General features: G+C 51.0%; 1 protein-coding gene across 3 annotated transcripts in view; it reads left to right on the forward strand.

Moving 5' to 3' along the window:
* The first annotated feature begins 748 nt into the window (after positions 1–748).
* Positions 749–13,514, forward strand: part of Pygm (phosphorylase, glycogen, muscle) — a 16,850-nt gene continuing 4,084 nt past the window's right edge. The window contains exons 1-17 of one of the 3 annotated variants that reach the window (XM_013020946.1): positions 749–1,287; positions 2,566–2,667; positions 2,748–2,826; positions 2,914–3,017; positions 3,339–3,470; positions 6,338–6,449; positions 6,536–6,618; positions 7,736–7,879; positions 8,159–8,251; positions 8,416–8,562; positions 8,731–8,894; positions 9,486–9,600; positions 10,069–10,170; positions 10,486–10,633; positions 10,925–10,983; positions 11,074–11,215; positions 11,932–12,139. In XM_013020946.1, the coding sequence (XP_012876400.1) occupies positions 1,045–1,287; positions 2,566–2,667; positions 2,748–2,826; positions 2,914–3,017; positions 3,339–3,470; positions 6,338–6,449; positions 6,536–6,618; positions 7,736–7,879; positions 8,159–8,251; positions 8,416–8,562; positions 8,731–8,894; positions 9,486–9,600; positions 10,069–10,170; positions 10,486–10,633; positions 10,925–10,983; positions 11,074–11,215; positions 11,932–12,139 (2,177 nt within the window). In that variant the 5' untranslated portion in view covers positions 749–1,044. The remainder of the gene's footprint in view (positions 1,288–2,565; positions 2,668–2,747; positions 2,827–2,913; positions 3,018–3,338; positions 3,471–6,337; positions 6,450–6,535; positions 6,619–7,735; positions 7,880–8,158; positions 8,252–8,415; positions 8,563–8,730; positions 8,895–9,485; positions 9,601–10,068; positions 10,171–10,485; positions 10,634–10,924; positions 10,984–11,073; positions 11,216–11,931; positions 12,140–13,514) is intronic. The other 2 variants (XM_013020947.1, XM_013020948.1) reach the window with 2 other exon arrangements.

The raw sequence follows: 13,514 nt of genomic DNA on the forward strand, positions 1-13,514 counted from the left end.
ACGCCTGTAATCCTAGCTACTCAGGAGGCTGAGATCCGAGGATCACAGTTCAAAGCCAGCCCAGGCAGGAGAGACAGTGAAACTCCTATCTCCAATAAACCTCCAGAAAACCGGAAGTGGCGCTGTGGCTCAAGTGGTAGAGCGCTAGCCTTGAGCTGAAGAGCTGAGGGACAGCACCGAGGCCCAGAGTTTAGGCCTCACGACCGGACCCCTCCCCCCAAAAAATGTACTCATTATCTTGCCCATATAATTGTAACCCCTCTGTACAATATTTTCACAATAAAAATAAGTAATAATAAAAAAAAGGAGGATGTGTGAATTCTGAAACTTGGCCCACATGACACCCATTGGTCTCTCAGACCTGATGCAGGGTCCACAGTTCAGTCCCACTTTTTTTTTTTTTTTTTGGTCCTGGGCTTGAACTTTGGGCTTGGGCACTATTCCTCAGCTCTTCAGCTCAAGGCTAGTGCTCTACCACTTGAGCCACAGCGCCACTTCCGGCTTTTTTCTTTTTGCTTATGGTGAGGAATCGAACCCAGGGCCTCATGCATGCAAGGCAAGCGCTCTACCACTGAGCCACCTTCCCAGCCCCCCACCTCTTATCTGTACACTAAGAGAAGGACCCAGATTTGGGAAGCACCTTAGACAAGGAAAGATACAGCTAGCAGGCTCCAGTCAGGCTTTGGGCCTTTCAGCTCAGAGTTCTGCCTGTAGTAGCTTTCCTGTCTCCAACCCTACAGAGAGGAGACTGGAGAAGTGGGTCAGCACAGGCTGCTAACCAGCCAGGCTGGGCTTGGCTCTTTCCTTGTAGAGCTTGCCCCTCCTCCTCCCCTCTTCTCTCCTCCTCTTGCCCCCAAAATAGCTCCCTGATCCTGCTGGCCAGGACCCTCCCATGGAGGAGGTAGGGGGTGATGAGGTTGGGGGGGAGGCGGGGCATGCTGCCCAGAGCCAGGCTTTAAATCCCATCCCAGCTGGGTCACTCCACTCCCTGGCTGGAGGCACTGAAGCTCTCGGTCTGTCAGGCCAGCCCACCCTGCTGCAGCCATGTCTCGGCCCCTGTCAGACCAGGATAAGAGAAAGCAAATCAGTGTGCGTGGCCTGGCTGGCGTGGAGAATGTGACTGAGCTGAAAAAGAACTTCAATCGGCACCTGCATTTCACGCTAGTCAAGGACCGCAATGTGGCCACGCCGAGAGACTACTACTTTGCGCTGGCCCACACTGTCCGAGACCACCTCGTGGGACGCTGGATCCGCACACAGCAGCACTACTATGAGAAGGACCCCAAGGTGCTACGGGGGCTCCCTGCATGGGAAATGGGCCGTCACCAAGTGGCTGTCGCTTTCTGCAGCAAAAGGATGGCTCCGGGGAACTGGGTTTGGAGGATCTAGGAGTACCAGGTTGAGTGGGTGCTGGGGGTAGGGGAAGGCCGGGGGAAGTCTCAGAGCAGGTGGGCTGCTCGCAAAGGCCTGGCCCCATCTACTTTGAGAAGGTTGGAAGGGCTGCTGTGAGGAAAAAACTGTCCTGTGGCCTGGTTTAGACCTGGGGTAGAATGACATGCCATTAATGTGTACACGGAGCAGTGTGCCTGAGCCACAGGCAGGGCGAGGCTGGAGCAGCTGGGGCGGTCAGGATCAAGTGTCTGAAGGGGTCATTGGTAAATGTCAGCAACCTAATACCACATGCCCATGGTGGGGGAGGGGTCCCAGGGACAGGAGGGGTCCAAGCTCTTGGCATGCTCATGGCTGTTGTCTATCTTCTTTGGGGTCAGAAGTTGGAAGATGAAGGGGTACTGCCCAGACCATTCCTAGCCCTGAGTCACTGTGTGACCTTGAGCAAAGGACTTTTTTCCTTGAGGCCTTGGCCTAGCCCTTTTAGAGAACATTTGGAAGTATTTCTTTGTTTTGACTCTGATGGGCTCATGTGTGTGGAAAGGGGTTCTTTCACCTCTCCTAAGCACCTTGATCCCTAAGGCATGCCTGTCCTGTCCCATTCTTCAGATGAGAAGACTGAGGCCACAGAGGAATGATTTGACTTAGAACCGAGGCCTTACTTGTTAGACTTCTATGTTTCAGATGGTTGTTCTGACTGGAGAGAAAAATTTTGGACACAGAAGTGGGATAAGCTGGCTGGTGCCAGTGACTCACACCTGTAATCCTAGCTACTTAGGAGGCTAAGAACTGAGGATCACAGTTCAAAGTCAGCCCACACCCACCCCCAGACCCAGAGTTCAAGCCCCATGTCCAAAAAAAAAAAAAAGAAAAGGAAGTTTAAAGTCAGCCCAGGCAGGAAAGTCAGTGAGACTCTTATTACCAAAAAGTCTGTAAGTGGAGCTGTGGCTCAAGGAGGGTAGAGCACTAGCCTTGAGCACAAAAGCTCAAGGACAGTATTCAGGCCCTGACTTTAAGCCCAAGTACTGGCACATGTGTGTGCACACATGCACACAAGTAATAATGGGATATTCTGGAACCTGGGAGCGGAGCAGGAGAGGAGGATCTCGGTGAATGTTGGTGAATGTTGGTGGATAACCTGACCACCCCCCCTTCCCTGTCCATGTCTCTGGATAGAGGATCTACTACCTGTCTTTGGAGTTCTACATGGGACGGACACTACAGAATACCATGGTGAACCTGGCCTTAGAGAATGCCTGTGATGAAGCCACCTACCAGGTTGTGGGGAGCACTGAGGCCTGGGGGGGGTCGTCTCGTTGCTGACACTTGGCCTTGACTACTGCCATCCCTCCTCCTAGTTGGGCCTGGATATGGAGGAGCTGGAAGAAATTGAAGAGGATGCAGGGCTGGGCAATGGGGGCCTGGGTCGGCTGGCAGGTGAATAGGTGATCTGTGTGGGGAGGGGTGCGGGCAGAGGGCTGCTTCAGTGCTGGGTCCTGATCCCCCGCCCCTGTGTTTCTGCAGCATGCTTTCTGGACTCCATGGCGACACTGGGTCTGGCTGCCTATGGTTACGGGATCCGCTATGAATTTGGGATTTTTAATCAGAAGATCTGTGGGGGCTGGCAGGTGAGAGCCTCGGACCTGATCTCGTTGGACCTTGGTTGTGATGCAGAAGTTCTCCCATGTCATCTATTTCTGGATAGGTTCAGAACCTGCCACAGACTTGGGAAAACATCCTTGCTCTTCTTTCTCTGCTGGCTCCAAAGCCAGTTGGTAGCCCCTGAAATAGCTCAACCACATCTGTGAACCCCACTGGATAGTCTCCCAGACCAAGAATCCCTATATAGGATACTCCTGAGCACCATTCCTGCTCCGCCGTGCCCTACCAGCTGGTGGGGCTCCTGGGCGGGACACTGACTGCTCTCCCCTGTCTTGCCTTTAATTTAGATGGAGGAAGCTGATGACTGGCTTCGCTATGGCAACCCCTGGGAGAAGGCCCGGCCTGAGTTCACACTGCCAGTGCACTTCTATGGCCGAGTGGAGCACACCAGCCAGGGAGCCAAGTGGATAGACACACAGGTCAGGATGAAGCAGGGAGTCAGGGTGGGGGTGCTGGGAGAAGGGAGGAAGCTAGTAGAGGGAACAGGATACAAGGAAAAAACGTACAGTCTATTAGACTCAGTGCTATTTTATGGGTTAGAAAACAGGCCCAGAGAGGCTAAGTGACTTACTCAAAACCACACAGCCAGAACCAGGAGAGCCTTGGAGTCAGGGACACAATGGGTTTAGGCTAAATAATAAAGCTCAAGAGGCGGAAAGTGCTATCCTTTCTCCACCAGGGCCCCACCCCCAGCCCACTCCTTACCATAGCTAGCACAAGACATGTCAGGGGACTGTCACAGTGACTCCATGCCTGCCTGTGCATTTGACCTGGAGATCTGAGGAAAACAAAGGCAACAACCCAGAAATGGGAACACAGGAGAACATTAAGGCTTCTAGCATGAGACTGAATTGTCCAATGTCACACACCAAGTTGCAGGGAGCCTAAAGCCGGTCCAGGCATCCATCCTAACCATTGTCCAGTGGAGTCTCAACGTCTAGGCTTTCAGCATTGGGTATTCATTGCACTGTTACTCCGGAAGGGGCGGCTGGTCTGACACAAGCACTTCTGGCTAGTAGGCCAGGAACTTGGCTCAGTATGGCTGTGCAACCTGGCTGTGTGATATTGGATCAAGTCCCTTCCATCTCTGAGCTGCAGCTTCCTCCATGCTCCAGTCAGGGCCTCTTAGGGTTAGAGAAGGATGGTGATGCCCCTTTTAGGGTCCTTTAGAAAAGTGCAGGTGCGCTTGGCACGCTGGCAACACCGAGTTCTGAGCAGCCATTTATTTTTCAATTAACAAGCTTTAGCATGCCGGGCACTGGTGGCTCACGTCTGTAATCCTAGCTACTCAGGAACTGAGATCTGAGGATCTCGGTTCACAGCCAGCCTGGGCAAGAAAGTCCGTGAAACTCTTATCTCCAGTAAACCACCAGAAAGCCAGAAGTGGTGCTGAGGCTCAAGTGGTAGAGCACTAGCCTTGAGCTGAAGAGCTGAGGGACAGCGCCCAGGCCCAAAGTTCAAGCCCCACAACCGACCAAAAAAACAAAACTTTAGAATTAGCTGGCACCAGTGGCTCATACCTATAATCCCAGCTACTCAGGAGGCTGAGATCTGAGGATCACGGTTCAAAGTCAGCCGGTGCAGGAAACTCTGTGAGACTCTTATCTCCAATAAACCACTAGAAAACCAGAAGTGGCGCTGTGGCCCACGTGGTAGAGCTCTAGCCTTGAGATGAAGAGCTGAGGGACAGCGCCCAAACCCAGAGTTCAAGCCCCACAACCAACAACAACAACAAAAAACTTTAGCATTTTTTATTGTTATTATAAAGGTGATATACAGAGGGTTTATGGTTACATAAGTCAGGTAATGAGTATATTTCATTTTGGACAATGCAGCTGTTATTACTGTTTGCTTATTGTGAGAGGTGAAAAATGTTACTCACTGTGAATTAGCTCTATGTTCAACCAGACATAAATCTGTGATTTATCTGGTGTGCCTGTGCTGGCCTCAAGCTCTCCCAGCCCATACTTGAGTCCAAAGTGACCTCTCATTTTTTTTTTTTTTGTCGGTCGTGGGGCTTGAACTCTGGGCCTGGGCACTGTCCCTCAGCTCTTCAGCAAAAGGTGAGCGCTCTACCACTTGAGCTACAGCGCCACTTCCGGTTTTCTGGTGGTTTATTGGAGATAGGAGAGTCTCACAGTCTCTCCTGCCTGGTCTGGCTTTGAACCGCGATCCTCAGATCTCAGCCTCCTGAGTAGCTAGGATTACAGGCGTGAGCCACCAGCGCCCGGCTGACCTCTCATTTTTGCCCAGGCCAGGCTAGCCAACTCGTGTGTGTGTGTGTGTGTGTGTGTGTGTGTGTGTGAAGCATGTATACATGCCAATTCTTGCACTTGATTTCAGGGCCTTGACACTATCCCTTAAGTCTATCACTTGGGCCATACCTCTACTTCCATCTTTTTGGTGATTAATTGGAGATAAGAGCCAGGTACTCATGGCTCACTCCTGTAATTCTAGCTACTCAGGAGGCTGAGATCTGAGGATCGCAATTCAAAGCCAGCCAGGGCAGGAAAGTCCATAAGACTCTCATCTCCAATTAACCACCAGAAAAACAGAAGTGGCACTGTGGCTCAAGTAGTAGTAGAGTGCTAGCCTTGAGCTAAAGAGCTGAGGGACAGCATTCAAGCCCCAGGACCACCAAAAAAAGGTCTCATGAACTTTTCTACCTGGGATGGCTTTGAACTGGGACCCTCAGATTTCAGCCTCCTGATTATAGGCATGTACTTGCAACTCTTGTCACACTACCTCTTCCCCTAATCCTCTGAACATTCTTTATGTTGTTGTTGGTGGTCATGGAGCTTGAACTCTGGGCCTGAGCGCTGTCCCTCAGCCCTTCAGCTCAAGGCAAGTGCTCTACCACTTGAGCCACAGCACCACTTCTGGTTTTCTGGTAGTTTATTGAGTCTCACAGACTTTCTTGCCTGAGCTGGCTTTGAACAGCGATCCTCAGATCTCAGCCTCTTGAGTAGCTAGGATTACAGATGTGAGCCCCCAGCACCAGCTCAGAGCATTCTAACAAGACGGGAGTTGATGTATTGGGAATCAATATTGGGAATGTTCCCTTTTTATACATGAGGTCCAGCTGTGCAGTTTTCTCCTGTGTACCAGCTAGTAAACACTAGTGTTAGGACTGAAACCCAGGCTTGGGAGCTGGTAGCAGGCATTGGCAATGCCTCGACTTCCAGCCCTGCAGGTGAGGGAGGTCCTAGGAGTCAGACACAGGCAGTTGCCCAGGGCTGGTCTCCTGGCAGCTTGTCCAGCTCATCACACAGGGTGTCTCCCACAGGTGGTATTGGCCATGCCCTATGACACTCCTGTGCCTGGATACCGCAATAATGTTGTCAATACCATGCGCCTCTGGTCAGCCAAGGCTCCCAACGACTTCAACCTCAAGGACTGTGAGTTTCCATTGGTGGAGAGCAGCCCCACCTACATCCTACCTGGCCTGTGCCCATTCTGATGCTGTCTTCATTTTGTCCCACAGTTAATGTCGGTGGCTATATCCAGGCTGTGCTGGACCGGAATCTGGCTGAGAACATCTCTCGTGTCTTGTACCCCAACGATAATGTGCGTTGCCCTTTGGGCTGGGCATGGAAGCCTGAGTCAGGGGACTGAGGGGGGGACATTTGCTGCCCCCCTAATCACTTCTATGGCCTGGACCTGTGGACCCTGTTTTCTCTCCCACCTTCCCAGTGTCCTTTGAGTAGGAGAGGCCTGAGTCCTGAGGGAAGAAGATTAGGATGAGATATTGCTTAGCTTTTTCTCTCAAGGCTGGTGCTCTACCATTTGAACCACACTTCTACTTCTGGATATTTTTTGTTTTTTAATTAGTTTATTTTTTCCTTATATGGTATAATGAAATCGAACCCAGGATCTCATGAATGCTAAACCAGCATACTACCACTAAGCCACATTCCTAGCCTTGGATTTTTTTCTTTTTTTTCTTTTTGGCTAGTTAACTGAAGATAAGTCTCTTGGATTTGTCTGCCCAGGCTGGCTTTGAAACTGGATCATCAGATCTCTGCTTCCTGAGTAGCTAGGATTACAGACATGAGCCATCAGTGTCCAGCAGAATGGAGTATTTCTTTTCTGTCTTTTCTTTTTTGGTACTGGGGATTGAACCCAGCACTTGCTAGGCAAGTGCTTTGCTACTAGGCTACACTCCAGCCCAAGAATGGAGGTGTTTTGTTTTTTGTTTTTGTTTTTTTGTCTGTCTGTCATGGGACTTGAACTCTGGACCTGGGCGCTGTCCCTGAGCCCTTCAGCTCAAGGCTAGCGCTCTACTACTTTGAGCCACAGTGCCACTTCTGGTTTTCTTTTGGTTAATTGGAGATAAAAGTCTCATGGACTTTCCTGCCCAGGCTGGGTTTGAACTACAATCCTCAGATCTCAGCCTCCTGAGTAGTTAGGATGATAGGTAAAGTCACCAGCGCCCAGCTAAAATGGAGTATTTATAAGGGGCTTTTCTGGCACCTCCATAATGTCCCTGTTTCTGACACCATCTCCCATGATTACTAATTAATGGGGACAAAAACCCTGGGTCTTGGAGGCAGGGAAAGTTTAGTGTTCTGAGTCCTAGTAAGTGAGATCTATTCTGGCCACACCCACAGCAACATTAGATCCCACCCCTGCTGTCCTTACTCCACACTGCCTTTACTTCATGCTGCCTTGCTCTCTCAACTAGTTCTTTGAGGGGAAGGAGCTGCGGCTGAAGCAGGAGTACTTCGTAGTGGCTGCCACCCTCCAGGACATCATCCGGCGCTTCAAATCTTCCAAGTTCGGTTGCCGGGATCCTGTGCGCACAAACTTCGATGCCTTCCCGGATAAGGTACCGTGCCAGAGGGAAGGCCACGTGTCCACTGTGACTGGAGTGTCCCATTGGCCCTCCGGACTCGCCTGCCCCACTTTATAGACAAGGATGTGGAAACTGGCAGTATGGAGGTGACATGCTCAAGGTTTTTAACCAATATGCACATAGCACTTGAGCCTTCCTCCTCCATCCACTACCCTCTGCCCCTGGAGGGCCCCTCCCCCCCTGAGGAGCTCTGAAGGGAAACCATAATGTTTGCTTTGGGCCCAGGCTGACTCCCAGCCCCCTTGCCTACAGGTGGCCATCCAGCTTAATGACACCCACCCCTCCTTGGCCATCCCTGAGCTGATGAGGATTCTGGTGGACCTGGAACGGCTGGACTGGGACAAGGTGGGCCTTGGGATTCCTCTACCTTTGTTTGAACTGCTCTGTCTTGGGATGGGAAAGGAATGAGGCTGGGAGTCTTCAAACCCAGCTCTGCAGGGGCAGAACACAGGGCTTGCAGAATCTTAGGTTTCAGGCCTTCTACCCTGACTCCCCGCCCTCTGAGCCAGGCCTGGGACGTGACAGTGAAGACCTGTGCCTATACCAACCACACGGTGCTGCCCGAGGCCCTGGAGCGCTGGCCTGTGCACCTCATGGAGACGCTGCTGCCCCGGCACCTGCAGATCATCTACGAGATCAACCAGCGATTCCTTAATGTGAGTCTGAGGGCCTGTGGTGGGCAGGTGTGCAATGGGCCCCAGAGTAGGTACATGGAAGGGGTGTCCCTTAGGAGCTTGAGCCTTAAGGTGTGGGGAAGACTGAGGGGTATGAAGTTGATCTGTGCTTTTGGGGGTCCTGATCCTATTCTGTTTCTCTGGGCACAGAGAGTGGCAGCTGCATTCCCAGGGGACGTGGACCGGCTCCGGCGCATGTCACTCGTGGAGGAGGGTGCAGTGAAACGCATCAACATGGCACACCTGTGCATTGCGGGCTCGCATGCAGTCAATGGTGTAGCTCGTATCCACTCGGAGATCCTCAAGAAGACCATGTGAGCCCTCCTTCCAGGCCCTGCTTCTCCAGGCTCTGCCTACAGCTTCTCAGCCTCACACGGTCCTGCTTCTTCATCACCTGGACCCTTTATGGTCTCCTCACACTGGCCCCTCCCACACATAACCTGTTTTGAGGGCACTATAGTCCTTTCCATCCAGTATAGTTATATGTACTGTTACACTCCAGTGAACCTCTCCCCTCCCCTTTTTTTTGTGCAGGGTCTGGGGCTTGGACACAGGGTCCTGCCATTGTCCATGAGACTTTTTGCTCAAGGCTACCACTTGAGTCACAGCTCCATTTTCGCATTTTAGTAATTAATTGGAGATAGGAGTCTTGCAGACTTTCCTATGGGGGGCTGGCTTTGAAACATAATTCTCAAATCTCAGCCTCTTGAGTAGCTAGGATTACAGGCGTGAGCCACCAGCACCCAGCTCCCAGTTAACCCCTTTTTTACACAACAGTCTCTACTTCTCCCATTTCTGCATCCCATCTCCCAGGCCCCCTGGAAAGGAAGGAAACTAGAGTAGGGCCCCCGGGAGGAGGTTCCTATAGGGGTGAGTGGTGACCCTCGCTCAATCCCATGCTGCAGCTTCAAGGACTTCTATGAACTGGAGCCTCATAAGTTCCAGAATAAGACCAATGGCATCACCCCTCGGCGCTGGCTGGTTCTGTGCAACCCTGGCCTGGCAGAGGTCATTGCTGAGGTGAGAGGCCACTTGTATCACTGCAGGGATCTGCTGCATACAGTTGGGTGGGTAGCTCACTGTATAGGCACTCCCAGCTAAGGACTGCAATACAGTGGTGTTCTCCAATCCTGACATCCCCCTGGAAGAGAGGATACGGGTGCATAAGTGTGCCTCACAGGATAATAGAGGCTTTGCCTACAGAGGCCAACCTCCTGTTGGAGATCAGAGTCTTAAAGGGAAGGTGTCATCCCTGAATCAGGTTAGTGGGGAAGAGGAAGAGGGTAGAAGTCAGGAGGCCTACTGGTGGAAGGGTCAGGTGGGACCAGCCATCAGAGCTCAGAGATGGGAGGGAGGGGAGGCGGACACGGATGCACCATGCCCTGTCCCTAGCGCAATCCCTGAAGTGGAGGCACCCTGCTGACCTGGAAAGGGAACCCTCTGTGCCCAGGGAGGGAGCAGGCATGACTAAACACTGCCTTTCCACAGCGCATTGGGGAGGAGTACATCTCAGACCTGGACCAGCTGCGGAAACTGCTCTCCTATGTGGACGATGAAGCTTTCATCAGGGATGTGGCCAAAGTGAAGCAGGTGTGTAATGCAACCTGGGATACCATGCCAAGGCCCTATATCCGGGTCAGGAACGGTAGCAAGAGCACATCTCTCTTGCCAGCCCCAGGCACTGGTAGAATCTTCCTGGAGTGGTTTGTGGAAGGCAGTATCTGATCTCACTGGGCGAGTGCTGACATCCATTAACAATGTCTGCCCTGGTACAGAGGTGGAGGAAGGTAGCAATGGAGCTTCCTATTACCTACCCTCCTGGGCCTGAGTGAAGGGAAATCAGTGATTGGGTAGAGTTTCTGAAGCGAAGCTCTTTGGTGAGCCCTGTGCCTCTCCTGCCTACAGGAAAACAAGTTGAAGTTCTCTGCATACCTGGAGAGAGAATACAAAGTCCAAATCAACCCCAACTCCCTCTTCGATGTCCAGGTGAAACGGATTCATGAATACAAGCGTCAGCTCCTCAATTGCCTTCACGTCATCACCCTGTACAATCGTGAGTGGCTGGGACTGCATTCGTTTCAGTCCTCACTTCCACCCACCTCCCACCACACTGCCTGATCGGTATTTCTTTGTGCCTACTGACACTCTTAGGACATGAAAGTAGTATCTCATTGCATAGATGGACAAATTGAGTCTCAGGAGGAAGTCACAGGCACAGAAGAAGTGACTGGCTAAGCCAGGGCAGCCCATCTCAGACCCTGCCTGGCTGTCTTGGGTGCTTTTTGGAGCCACTGCTGGAGGGCAAATGCTGATTGGCTTGAAGCTTCTCTTCTCTTCTCCACAGGGATCAAGAGAGAGCCCAATAAGTTTGTTGTGCCTCGGACTGTGATGATCGGAGGCAAGGTGAGAAGCTGCATACAGGTTGGGCTCTGAGCCTTGGACATGTGGGTCCAGGGCTGGGCAGTAGCACTGACCCTAGACTGTGCTCCACAGGCCGCACCCGGGTACCACATGGCAAAGATGATCATCAAGCTTATCACTGCAATCGGGGATGTGGTGAACCACGACCCGGTGGTGGGAGACCGCCTCCGTGTGATCTTCCTGGAGAACTACCGAGTCTCACTGGCTGAGAAAGGTGGGCACTGCCATGGGCCCTGTCCCAGGGGAGGCATTAGCTAGCCTTTTATTTACTTATTTATTTTGAGGTACTGGGGTTTGAACTTTGCACCTGTCAGGCAGGCACTCTGCTGCTTGAGCCACATTTCTAGCCCTTTTGCTCTGTGCTTTCTTTTTAAAATTTTTTAAAATTTACTAGTCCTGAACTTTAGCTCAGAGCCTGGGCACTATCCCTGTGCTTTTTGCTCAAGTCTAGATAGAGCTCAACCACTTGAGCCACAGCTCCACTTCTGGCATAATTGGAGATAAGTCTCATAGACTTTCCTACCTAGGCTGGCTTCAAACCACAATCCTCAGATCTCATCATCCTTAGTAACTAGGATTGCAGGCAGGAGCCACTCAGCTTTGCTGTTTGTGAGATAGGGTCTTGCTTTCTATCCAGGCCTACCTGGACTGAGATCCTCCTATTTGAGATCCTCCTTTGAGCTGTGGTTCAAGTGGCAGAGTACTAGCCTTGAGCAAAAGAAACTCAGGGACAGTGCCTAGGCCTTGAGTTTAAGCCCCAGGACTGGCAGAAAAAAAAAAAAAAAAAAGAATAAGAGATGGTGGGAGGAAGACTAGATTGGTGGCAGCAGAGGGGAGGTTGAGTTTGGCTGTGTGCAGAACCAACCTCACCCAGTATGGCAGGACCACTCCAAAGCTGACCCTTCCCCCCCCCCCACCTCTGCCTTACAGTGATCCCAGCGGCCGACCTCTCTGAGCAGATCTCCACTGCAGGCACTGAGGCCTCAGGCACAGGCAACATGAAGTTCATGCTCAATGGGGCTCTGACCATTGGCACCATGGATGGGGCCAATGTGGAAATGGCAGAAGAGGCGGGAGAACAGAATTTCTTCATCTTTGGCATGCGCGTGGAGGACGTAGAAAGGCTTGACCAGAGAGGGTATGGGTCAAAGTTCAGGGTTACTGGGCAGGAAGAACCAAAGTATAGCTGCTGGAGGGGCCTGGGCTGGGAGAGGCTTACCAGGAATGCCTGAACAAAGGTCTTAGCAGTGGCCGTCAGGATTCTGGAAAACTTGAGAGTTGTTAGCAAATAAAGGTAATAAAATGGAAAAAGAAAGAAGTAACAGAAGCAAAGGAAAAATAAGGGAAAATTATATCTATCCTAAGGGATAATGTTCTGAAATTAGAAGCGAAGTTAAATCATTAGCTTCCTGAATAGCCTTGTCACAAGGGAAAAAATGGACATGGTGTTTGCAATTCTACTTGTGACTTGAAACATAAATCTTCAGAGTAGACATTTTTCCTACGTTTTAATACACACACACATATAAATAATACATAAAATATATTTCTTTACTTGTGCTGGTCCTGAGGCTTGAATTCAGGGCCTGGGCACTGTCCTGAGCTTTTGCTCAAGACTAGCATTCTACCACTTGAGCCACAGCGCCACTTCCGGCTTTTTTCTTTTTTCTGCTTATGTGGTGCTGAGGAATCGAACCCAGGGCCTCAGGCATGCAAGGCAAGCGCTCTACCACTGAACCCAGGGCCTCATGCATGCAAGGCAAGCGCTCTACCGCTGAGCCACCTTCCCAGCCCCCTTCCATTATTATTTTTTGTGGTGGTAGTAGGGCTTGAATTCAGGGTGTGGCTTCCCTTAGTTTGCTCAAGGCTGGTGCTCTATTACTTGAGCCACAGCTCTATTTCTGGTTCTTTAATGGTTGATTGCAAATAAGAATCTCACAGACTTCACAGACTTTCTTTTTTTTTTTTTTTTTGGGGGGGGGTCCTGTCGTGGGGCCTGAACTCTGGGCCTGGGCACTGTCTCTCAGCTCTTCAGCTCAATGCTAGCGCTCTACCACTTGAGTCACAGTGCCACTTCCGGCTTTTTTTTTTCTGTTTATGTGGTGCTGAGGAATCGAACCCAGGGCCTCAGGCATGCAAGGCAAACGCTCTACCGCTGAGCCACCTTCCCAGCCCCTTTTCTCTTTTTTATAACTATCTTGGGGCTTGAACTCTGGGCCTTGGTGCTGTTTCTGAGGTTTTTTGCACAAGATTAGCACTCTATCCCACAATGCCACTTGTTTTTTATTTTTTGTTTTTTTGGTAGTTAATTAGAGATAAATGTCTCATGAGTTTTACTGTGCAGGCTAGATCTGAACCACAGTCCTCAGACCTCAGCCCCCTGAGTAGCTAGGATTACAGGTATGAGCCACCTAGCAGCTTTTTCACTAAAGGATGGTACTCTACCACTTGAGCCACATCTTCATTTCCAGCTTTTTGATGGTTAGAATCTCAGACTTTCTTTTTTTTTTTTT

Source organism: Dipodomys ordii, unplaced genomic scaffold, assembly GCF_000151885.1.
Source record: "Dipodomys ordii isolate 6190 unplaced genomic scaffold, Dord_2.0 Scaffold54, whole genome shotgun sequence".
Classification (NCBI taxonomy): Eukaryota; Metazoa; Chordata; class Mammalia; order Rodentia; family Heteromyidae; genus Dipodomys; species Dipodomys ordii.